The following is a 12,002-nucleotide window of genomic DNA, read 5'->3' as shown; positions in this document are numbered from 1 at the left end:
GTGTGGCTCATTAGACATGGTGCGTGGAGTAGCTGGTAGATGTTTTGAGGTCTGTACATGGGCCTGTTTTGTGCCTTCCTATATGGCTTAGCTCAGCCAGGCATGGATTTCTGAATTCACCTAGTATTTCTTGGGGACAAAATCTTGCATAAGCAAATGCAAGAAATGAAATGAAATGAAATCCCCATTATCCTCAAATCATTTCCTAATGTATCGATTGTGGTGGTTTAGTCACTAAGCCTGCCCGACTCTTGTGAACCCATGGACTATAGCCTGCTAGGCCTATCCCTTGTTCATGGGATTCTCCAGGCAAGAAGACCGAAGTGGGTTGCCATTTCCTTCTCCAAAGGTATCAGTTGTGTTGGAACAAACGTACATTTTCAAAGCGCGTGTTACAGCAGAACTGCCTGCACCTGACTGACGGTCACCCTTTCCTTGTTTACTCAGACTGGACCAAGAGGATCGAGTACCAGCCTGGCTCAGGGAGCATGCCCCTGTTCCCCAGCATCCACCTGGAGACGTGCGACGGGGCCGTGTCCTCCATCCAGATCACCACAGAGCTGCAGACCAACTACATTGGGAAGGGCTGTGACCGGGAGACCTACTCTGAGAAGTCCCTTCAGAAATTATGTGGTAAGCTTCCCTGTTTGGGTTATTTTTTAATTCATTGTTTTAAACAATATATACAAAGTGTATCTCACTATATTATGAAAGAATCAGCCGCTCCCCACTGCACTGGTACATGTGACCCCTGGAAGAATATTAAGTTTACTTATTATGGTTAAATCAGCAATGCCCAACCTTTTGGCACTAGGGACCGGTTTCATGGAAGACAGTTTTTTAAAGTTTTTAATTTTGTATTCAGTCATGTCTGACTCTGTCCGACCCCATAGACAACAGCCCACCAGGCTCCCTCATCCCTGGGATTCTCCAGGCAAGAACACTGGAATGGGTTGCCATTTCCTTCTCCAATGCATGAAAGTGAAAAGTGAAAGTGAAGTCACTCAGTCATGTCCGACTCTTAGTGACCTCATGGACTGCAGCCTACCAGGCTCCTCTGTCCATGGGATTTTCCAGGCAAGAGTACTGGAGTGGGGTGCCATTGCCTTCTCCACTTTTGTATTGGGGTATAGCCAATTAACAGGCTTTCCAGGTGGCGCTAGTGGTAAAGAATCCACCTGCCAATGCAGGATACCTAGGAGATGGGGGTTTGGTCCTTGGGTCAGAAAGATCCCCTGGAGGAGGGTGTGGCAAGTCAGTCCAGTATTCTTGCCTGGAAAATCCCATGGACAGAAGCCTGGTGGGCTATGGTCCACAGGGTTGCAAAGATTCAGACACGACTAAAGCAACTACACACAGCTGATTAACAAGCAATGTGATAGTTTCTGGTGGACAGCAAAGGGACTCAGCCATACATATATACATATCCCTTCTCCTCCGAACTCCCCGCCCATCCTGGCTGCCACGTAACATTGAGCAGAGTTCCCTGTGCTATACAGTAGGCCTTGTTGGTTATCCATTTTAAATATAGCAGTGTGTACATATCCATCCCAAACTCTCTAACTATCCCTTTTCCCTTTTTTTCCCCCCTGGCAACCATAAGTTTGTTCTCTAAGGCTATGAACCTCTTCCTGTTTTGTTAGTAACTTCATTTGTATCATGCCTTTTTAGATTTGTGGAAGACAATTTTTCCACGGACCGGAGGTGGGGGTGGTTTCAGGATGATTCAAGCGCATTACATTAACTGTGCATTTTATTCTGTTATTATTACATCAGCTCCACCCCAGATCATCAGGCACTAGATCCCAGAGGTTGGGGACCCCTGGGTTAAAGGGTTGTAAGGTTCAGCTTTCAGCACCAACCATACCTGATCAGACCCCACCACGTACCAACTCTAAGGCTGTGGGCAAGTGCAGTGACAAAGCCTCTATTCTTTATCGTAACATAGGGATGTTATGTTCCTGTGTACACACACGGGCACACACATGTAGACACGGCTCCAGGAGTGGAAGAGCACCTAGCATGGGACCTGAAGGAACATGGCTCCCTTGTACTGTGTTGATTTCAGAGAGGTGCCTTCCCAGGGACCAATGTGAAGGGTGGTGCCAGCCTCTTAGGGAGAGGTGGGTCTCCTCCTCCAGGACCAGCTATGGCACATGAGGGCTTACAGCAAATGAAAGTGCTGGACTGTTGTTCCAAAATTATGAAGGATTTTAAGGCAGAAACAGCAAAGCATGAAACCAAGCTGGGGGCCCCGTGTGACTGTTCAGGTCACATGCTGGTGAAGCCGGGCCTGGATGGCCATGCTGGAGAAGAGCTAGGCTGGGAGGAAAGATGGGGAATGTGAAGGATCCAAGTGTGGGGGACAGAGGGCTGGCTGTCAGTGTGCTGAGACATGGTGCCCCAAGAAGGAAGCAGGCTGGAACTGGGAGCCAGGCTGATGCAGGTTCTATCTGACGAAGCTTAGCTTTATTGAGCACCTGCTGTGTGCACCTCACACATGTGTGCGTTAGTCATCCAGTCGTGTCCGACTCTTTGCGACCCTATGGACTATAGCCCACCAGGCTCCTCTGTCCATGTGATTCTCCAGGTAAGAAGTCTGGGGTGGGTTGCCATTCCCTTCTCCAGTGTGCTTCACATGCCCTACCCTAATTCACACTGAGGAGGGTCTTATTCATCCAGTTTTAAACATGGACAATTAGACGCCCAGAGAGGAAAAATTATTTTTAAGGTCACACAGGGAGTGACAGAGGCAGACTTTGAAAGTAGGTCTATGGGAGGGAAGGGCTCTTTGGCTCTGGATCTGTGATGCTGGGCCAGGCCTCTGGAGCTGGAATGTAAATCTCTCAAGTCAACTGCAGAATAAGACACAGTATGGCGGGAATGGTTCCATGTGCTTGGTAAACCAGACCGTGGGTGTGTTGATGGGCCTCTTTCCTCCCCACCATGTATATTTCATTTCTTTCTTGTTCTCTCCAAGACTATTCAGGCCCTCACACAGCCTCTCCAGCCGGACGGTGGGCAGCTCCAGAAAGAGCTTAGTCTTAAGACGGGGCATATACTTGGGGGTAACTCCATCTCCCACGGAAGATATGACTTCCTGAACACAGCCTGCAGCCCCTCCTGGGGGCCCCTCCACTGCTGTCTTTGCAACAGATTTCCTCCCTCACCACTGACACACAGACACATGCACACACACTTATGTGCGCACACACACACAAGGTGCACACATGCACAAAAGGTACACACAGGCACACAAGGACACACACATTCACACACAGATGCACACGGGCACACAAAGTAGGCACAGGCACACAAGGACACACACATTCACACACAGATGCACACGGGCACACAAAGTAGGCACAGGCACACACACATGCACACAAGCACACACATGTGCACACAGAGGTACACACGTACACAACATACAGGTACACATGTGCACACAATGAAAACACAGGTACATACACAGGCACACACTCACAGCTTCATGCACGCAGCTCTTGCCCAAGGACCAAGTGACAATTTGAGAACTGGATGTGCAGTATGCCCTGCTTGGGTAGCACAGTGCCCCATTTATCATGTTGCCAGGCTGGAAGGAGGGCCCATGGGAAGGCAGGCTTTTCTAGAATGATGCAGGAGATTGGGGAAAACAGCACAGCCTAAGTATTCCAAACAGCTCTTGTAAAAATGCCCATCAGCAGCCCACAGTACTGAGAAAGCTGCCTCCGGTGCTCTTTACTCCACACACAGAGAAGCCATCTCCGCCAACATCTCATTTTGAATGAATATCCCATCTTGCTCCCTGTGCACCTGAATTATAAGTCAGCTCAACCCCACGCCACCGCAGGTTACAGTCATTTCCTCAACTCCTCCAGGTTAGGAGATGATGGAGTCAACTTGTTAAAGATCAGATGAGCCCAAGGGCACGCACGGGTGATTTGATTCTGAATGTTGCTGGGGGGAGAACAGGAGATGGAGAGAAGGAGAGGATTTTTCAAGGGAAGAAACTTTAAAGCAAAATTGCATCTGGTTGTTAATATAGCTCACTCCTCTGGGCTGCCAGCCTCACCTGGTGGGAAGGCAGGTTAAATCAGACAGGAAAGCACTTTATCCTGAGATGCAAGCTTATCTAGTACTGGGAGCGACCCTTTGTCAAGCTCAGCTGGAAAGAATCTGCCTGCCATGTGGGAGACCTGGGTTCAATCCCTGGGTTGGGAAGATCCCCTGGAGAAGGGATAGGCTACCCACTCCAGTATTCTGGCCTGGAGAGTTCCATGGACTGTATAGTCCTCACTTACACTTCCCGGTGTGCACTTCTGGGAACCCCGAGTGAGCCTGATGGGGCGGGTCCATTCCTGCCTCCAGATCAGGAATCTGCCTCTTGAATCTACAGAGGAGAAAAGGCAGAAGCAAATGAGTGAGACACATGCCCATCCATGTTAGGTCTGCTTCCTTGGGCCCCACGCTCTCTCCAGACAGTGAGGGCAAGATAGACCCGATCTCTTCTAAAGCGGAGCCTGGGTTGTGATTCCTGACTCATGTGGGGCTCCTTAGGTTCTGAAGACAAGCTTCTCTGCATTTTCCCTGGCTTGTCGACAAGCTGCTGGCAGGGTTTCCCAGCCAGAGGGCTACCGTGACACTTTAAGCCCCAGTGTTCATTCTACATAACTTCATTGACACTTTAAGCCCCAGTTTCATTCTACATATCTTCATTGACTTTGGATAGTAACAGGGAGACCAATTAGGATGTTATGGCCATAGTCTAAGCAAGAGATAATGATTTCTGAACTAGGGGAGTGGCAGTAGGGATGAACCTAAGACAGATTTAGGAGGAAAAATCGGTAAAGGTCAACCATTGATTGAGAACTGAATGTGCAGTATGCCCTGCTTGGGTAGCACAGTGCCCCATTTATCATGTTGCCAGGCTCAAAGGAGGGCCCATGGGAAGGCAGGTTTTTCTAGAATAGTGCAGGAGATTGGGGAAAACAGCACAACCTAAGTATTCCAAACAGCTCTTGTAAAAATGCCCTTTACAAGCAGTGAAAAACAAGGAATCTTAGAAGATTCTAAGGTGAGCATCTAACTGGATGAGAGTGCCACCAACCAGAACTGGACATTCCAGGCAAGGGTGGATTTAGGGGACAGTGATGACAAATACCTGTGAAACAGCCAGGTGTGGGTACCCAACTCTAGAATGACTCCCCACCCTCCCGAGCTCCCGAGGACCTGCCACCATCCCACTGGTCCATCGTTAGAGCCCATTTCTTCCCAGTGTGCTGCCTCTTCTGGGCCAGAGTATTCCATTTGTCACCATCCCCAGCTCATTCCCATCCCTATGCCTTTGTTCATTATTTTTTTTTCCTGCTAGAACCTCTCTCTCCTTTACCGTTCCAAACCCTTTCCTTAAGTCAATATTTGCCTGCCATCTCTGCTATCAGAAGCAGTGCTGGAGGGCTCCCGGGTGCTTTTGAATTCTGGCATTGCTTCCGTGACACTGTCCTTGTGCAGTAGCCCAGGCAAGGCTGTCTCCCCCTCTGAAAGAGGTCTGATCAGTGCCCACCTGCTTCCTCTTCCTGCAGCATCATTCACAAGGAGCAGTGATGGCATCCCTGAATAAGGAGCCATCAGACAGCAGCCAGGCAGAGCCACTGTCAGGAAGTACCTGGCAGGTGCAATAGCACCAGAAAAAAGCCTCTTTGTTTCCAAGGGAACACCAGACGTCAGCCATATTGCTGCCTGAGGTTTGCGCGCTGAGACTTTGAAAAACATGACGCAAGCTCCTGCGCCTGTGTCCCTTTCCACTTGCAGGAACAAATTGAGCCTAACACGGTCCCCCAGTGACCTTCCTGTATGTGAAGCCAGGCCTCGTGGGGAAGCTGGACAAGCTGCTTATCACTTCCTCTGGATTCAGAAAGTCAAGATGAAGAACTCTGCCATCTCAGTCCCAGGTTTTCCCAAGGTGAAGTGTCACACAACTGCCTTGAGAATGAAATGTACGATGAGGCCCCACTGAGGCTTCCTGACCAAATTCAATTCGACGTTAACCCCAGCCTAAGAAAAGGCCTGCTTCCATGGCCCTGAGTCACTGCATATTACAATAAGCAGCAAAGCAGTTTGTGACACACACGTCTCTTGGAGCCCTGAGGTCAGGACTGCTCCTTCCTGAAACCACAGGCTCCTGGCATCTGTCCAGCACCTCCCCAGATGACACTCAGGGTCAGCTGCTCTGTGTGTGCAGTCAAGAGCTCTGAGGACAGGTCCTGTTGAAGGAAAGGCTGCAGTATGAGAGCCTGCTATTAAATCAAGAAGTTGTGACAAGTGGGGGCTAGTGTTTAGTTGCAGTTCATGGGCTTCTCATTTGTGGTGGCTTCTCTTGTTGCAGAGCCCAGGCTCTAGAGTACGCGGGCTTCAGTGGTTGTAGCACACAGGCTTAGTTGACTCGCAGCAGTGTGATCTTCCCAGACCTGGGATCAAACCCATGTGCCCTACACTGACAGGCAGATTCTTAACTACTGGACCACCAGGGAAGTCCTCATTTGCTTGTTTTTAATTCAGCAAATATTTGTTCAGTGTCCAAATGCTTTCATTCGTGAGGTTATCTAGAAGTTAATAAGACCACTTAATCGTTCAAGGTGAAGACAGTCATGTAAAAAACTTAGTCCATCTGATGGTAGGATCAACAGGCTGTGAGCTTTGGAAAGGACATCAAGAAGTCCTCCACCTCCATGCTGAAGGTATGCAGATAGAAAAGTGGTTATGGTAGCCACTGATGTCAGTCACTTATGCACATTATCAGTCAGGACAGGGCAAGTTAGGCTGCGGTAAGAAATGATGCCAAAGTCTATAGGCTTAAAGTCTATAGGCTTAAAATAACAAAGTTAATTTCCATTCCTATCACATGTCCTTCTTGGGTTGACTGTGGCTCTGTTCCATGTTGGTTTCCCACCAGGATCCAGGCTAACAGAATAGTCTCTATCTAGAATATTGTTGATCTCATCGCAGATGGAAAAAATGCATGTGGTGAACCTTGGACTGGCTCATAAAGTTTCTGCCCTAAAGTGACACATGTCATTTGCATTCACATTTTCTTGGTCAGAGCAAGTCACATAGCCAACTGTGATCAGTGGGTCACTGAAGCATGTTAAGAACAGAAGAATGCTTTCTGCCATCATGCAGTTCATGCAATTCAAGTATGGCCTTTGTCAAGAGGGCCTCCCTGGCTTCCCCAAGACTCTCTGCTGCTGCTGCTAAGTCACTTCAGTCGTGTCCGACTCTGTGCGACCCCATAGACGGCAGCCCACCAGGCTCCCCCGTCCCTGGGATTCTCCAGGCAAGAACACTGGAGTGGGTTGCCATTTCCTTCTCCAATGCATGAAAGTGAAAAGTGAAAGTGAAGTCGCTCAGTCGTGTCTGACCCTCAGCAACCCCATGGACTGCAGCCTTCTAGGCTCTTCCATCCATGGGATTTTCCAGGCAAGAGTACTGGAGTGGGTTTCCACCAATGAACTATTCCACCCACCAAAAATAAAAGACTTTCCATTGGGTCTCTAGAGGTAGGGCCCATTGCTGCATGGTTCATTGCTGTATTCCCACCACAGTGCCTGGCATAACTAAGACATTATATAAGCATGTAATGAAATAATATGGAGTTGATGCTGCTAATCATGGAAGGTGCTAGAAAATGAAGCCCGTGTCCTTGATTACAATGGTTCTTCTCCCCTGAGATCCTCTCCTTCTCCCATCCCTTTCTGCATCCCATTGTGGACCATAAGAAGGCATGACTGAGACTCCACGTCTGTCACCATGGCCGCAGGCCCACTGTGAAATGCTGAGGGCACTCTGCCTTCACCAAGGCCATCCAGGACAGCACACAAACCCTACAGTTAAGAGGTCCAGGGACTTCCCTGGTGGTCCAGTGGCTAAGACTCCCTGCTCCCATTGCAGGGGTTCTTGCTTCAATTCCTGGTCAGGGAACTAGATCCCATGTGCCACAACTAAAGACCCCATGTGCCAGAACTAAGACCCAGTGCGGCCAAATAAATAAGTAAATATTAAAAAAGAAAAGACCCAGATGGTGACCCCTGCCCCCAGGCATCGTGTGGGCTCTCACTCCACTGTGTGTCCTGAAATCTGCCTAATTCACCTGTCTTTATCTACTTGCTGGCTCGGTGAGGCTTCTCCACCTTGATAGGACTCAGAGACCTCAAAGCAGACTTCATTTCTGGTTACAAGCCCCTTATACTCAGGCCACAGTTTCCGTGCACCAGACTAATATGAGCTCTCAGTAGCCCAGTGGGTCCCAGGGACTTTTGCATCTTAAATACACCCTAACATGCAGACAATGCCACACTATCTTTGCAAGTTATGCATCCTGTTTACCCACTGCTTTCCACGGGATACCTTGGGGAGAGGAGAGAGAAATTTAGGAGAAAGGAAATCTCTCTTATTTTATTTAAGTGCACCAGAAAATGAAATTGTTGCTCAGTCACTAGGTCATGTCTGACTCTGCAGTCCCATGTAGACTAGACAGTAGACTAGACTAGTGTCTAGTCTAGCCCACTAGACACTGTCCGTGGAGTCTCCAGGCAAGGATACTGAAATGGGTTGCCATGTCCACCTCCAGGGGATCTTCCTGACACAGGGATCAAACCCAAGCCTCTTGCACTGGCAGGTGGATTCCTTACCACTGAGCCATCTGAGAAGCCCATAGAAAATGAAATATAATCAGTTAAGTCTTTGGAAGTCTGCACCATCTAGTGAAACACAGGGTCATGCTTTCCTGGAGGCAACATCCATGGGCTGGGCAGAGTGACATGCTATTTCCCTCATCAAGTATGACATCAGTGGCCTTGCCAGGGCACATGCCTCTCTGTGGACAGCCACCTGTACAGGGAGATGGGTCCTGGGCTCTGGGCTGAGCTTGACTGTATGGTAGAAAGAATATTACCAGGTGTCTGACAGCTGGGCCTGCTTCTAACTAGCTGTGTGCCTGTGTGATCCTGGTCAAGTCATTTCCCCTTTCTGGGCCTCAGTTTCCATGTCTGTAAATGTACAGGAGGTTGGGAGCGGATAATTCGGGGAAATGGAATTAACAGGTGTACACTACCATATATAAAATAGATAACAGCAGGGTTTTACAGTATAGCAAAGGGAGCTATATTCACTATCTTGTAATAAACTAAAATGGAGAAGAATCGAAAAAAGTGTATAGATACATACATATATATGTGTAACCAAATCACTTTGCTATACACCTGAAATTAACACAATATTATAAATCACTATACTTCCATTTTGTTTTGAATGTGCAGGAGATGATAAGATCTTCCTCCAAGTTGATTGAGGTGGTGCAGTGGGGAGTGTGGGCTTTGGGGCTGGCAAGTTCTGATGACAGGTCCACCCACTCGCTGGCTGTGATCCTGGGCTTGCTGAGCCTCGGATTTCTTACTGTAAACTGGAATCATAATAATATCCACCACTTAGATGAATAACTAAGAAAAAGCATTGACGTACTTAACTCAAGTCTAGACCCACTCAGTGCCCAAGGGAAATGAGAATAAATGTCTGTTGAAAGTATAATTCAAAAGATACATGCACCCCTATATTCTTAGCAGCACTATAGCCATTTGCAGGAACATGGATCGACCTAGAGATTGTCACACTAAGTAAAGTAAGTTAGACAGAGAAGGCAAATATCAGATGATATCACTTATATGTGGAACCTAACACAAAGAAACTTATCTACAAAACAGAAACAGACTCCCAGACATAGAAAACAGACTTGCACTTGCCAAGGAGCAGAGGGTGTGGAGAAGGGATAGAGTGGGCGTTTGGGTTTAGCAGAAATAAACTACTACATATAGGATGGATAAGCAAGATCCTACTGTGTGGCACAGGGAACTACATTCAATATCTTGTGATAAACCATGGAAAAGAATATAAAAAATAATGTATACATATGGATAACTGAATCATTTTGCTGTATAGCAGAAACTAACATAACATTGTAAATCAATGTCAAAAAAAAAACAATAATAAAGGTCTGTAACTATGAAAAGTAAAGTTCCCTAAATACACATACATAAAATGACATGTAACCAATTCTTCCTCCTAACCTTCTCTTTCTGTTTTCTCTCCATCACCCTCCACCTCATCCGTGCTCTAAACCTCCCTCCCTCTATCCAACTTTGCTTTGGGGAAAATTAGCAATCAGCTCCTTCAGTAGCCTAAGTGACTAGTGAATTCTGCAGGAACATTGGCTCCTTAACAAAAGCAAGGTCCTCGATCAAAAGAGAAGCTCAAGAGGTGGAGTTTTGAGCCATGTCAGTGTCATCCTGGTTGCCTGGTGTGCAAGTCTTTGGCTCTGTGTGGTGGCAAAGCTGACCTTGGTAACAGCCAAACACACATCCCTGTATTGGGCCCTGCCAGATTGTGTTGGGGGCACTGGCTTGAGCTAGAAGTCAGGAGCCCTGCATGGTCAGCCTGCATCTCCCTAGCCACCTGAAATTTCAAGAACAACACACATTCAGTGTGAGCCCTAGTCACCAGCTGTTATCCTGGACAAATCCTGGTGTCCGAACCAACTCACTTTTGAGACAGAGAAGCTGTTACCAGGTGGCATTATTCTGGGAGATTCTAGGAAAATGAACTCATTCCAAAAACCACATATGTCCCACCCTCCAACTACCCCCAAATCTTTACCTACCACTACCTTGGTAGATTTCTTTCTTTCAAATACCTAGGGAGGTTCATAGCCCTGAAGGCTTTGCTAGTCATTAAAATGTTAATGTGAACTAGCTTATCAGATAAGTAAAATGGACATCAAATAAGAGTCTAGGAGTATGGATGAGAACAGGTAAAATTTCTTTTTTAATATTTATTTACTTGGCTGGGTCTTAGTTGTGTCATGCGAGTTTAGCTGTGGCATGTGGGATCTAGTCCCCTGACCAGGGATTGAACCCTGGTCCCCTTGCATTGTGATCACTGAGTCTTAGCCTCTAGACCATCAGGGAAATCCCAACAAGTAAATATTGATGAGAGATGCGGGGTGTGGACTAGAGGCTGGGTGAATAAGCTCGGTGGGTTTTGGGTAGGGGCCAGAAGCATCTCACAGAGGTACTTTGCAGAAGAAAAGGCAGTTATAAACATTAATGGAGCACCTACTATGTGTCAGGCATGCGACCAGGCCAAAGCCCTAAGAAACATGCTTGTTAATAACGCAGTCAACGCTGCCCACAGTTCCCCGTGATAAGCATAGCTACAGGGTGATTGTGAATTAAGAGACCAGAATCTCCACCCCCTGCGTCTCAGACACTGCAGTTCCCCAGAGGCCTTTCCCAAGGTGAGCTTCTCACCAGCTAAGCAGAGCAGCTGGCTCTAAGGATACAAATGTTTCATGCAGCCAACCTTCAGTTGCAAACCAATAGGTATCTGTTCCAAGGCTACAGGGAAAAGTGGCTGGGTGAAACATTTTCAAAGTACATTAGTTTCTAATATTGCACCTTTCTGAGGAATTTTCAAGGGTCATTTCAACTCTAGGGGGTGTTTATGGTGGCAGTCCCCAGGTGAGATGAGTCTCTGATACACAGAATTCAGAAGTCCAGCGATCCCTGACAAATGGCAGGTTATATACACATAACCACTGTCCATTAAACCCATTTATGACCACCTGGTTGGTACTGTGCCAGGAAGGAGCCCCACACACCTGGTCCCCTGCCCTTGGCATACCTTGGACTCCCTGGTTCTTGTTCCCTGGTATTAGGAAGCCCTCCACCTTCCTCATCCCCTGAGTAGCTGAGCTCTGCTCCTCTCCAGAGCTTAAGGATGCCAAGAGCGCTGCTGGCAGCACCTGAGCTTCAGTGAAAAGGCCAAGGCAGCCCAGTTACCCTCCTGGCTGTGCCATCCTACTTTCTGGGTCAGCTCCTCTGGCTCACTCAGCCCCACCCTCCACAAAGCTGTTGGTGTAATTATTCTAAAACACAAATCTGCCTATGGCA

General features: G+C 47.7%; 1 protein-coding gene across 1 annotated transcript in view; it reads left to right on the top strand.

The window, feature by feature from the left end:
• Nucleotides 1-12,002, top strand: part of CLSTN2 (calsyntenin 2) — a 727,708-nt gene that overhangs the window by 612,000 nt on the left and 103,706 nt on the right. The window contains exon 6 of the mRNA XM_055569528.1: nucleotides 448-633. Coding sequence (XP_055425503.1) covers nucleotides 448-633 — 186 coding nt within the window. The remainder of the gene's footprint in view (nucleotides 1-447; nucleotides 634-12,002) is intronic.

Source organism: Bubalus kerabau, chromosome 2, assembly GCF_029407905.1.
Source record: "Bubalus kerabau isolate K-KA32 ecotype Philippines breed swamp buffalo chromosome 2, PCC_UOA_SB_1v2, whole genome shotgun sequence".
Lineage (NCBI taxonomy): Eukaryota > Metazoa > Chordata > Mammalia > Artiodactyla > Bovidae > Bubalus > Bubalus kerabau.
The sequence above is the reverse complement of the archived record's forward strand: the minus strand, read 5'-3'. Positions and strand labels throughout refer to the sequence as shown.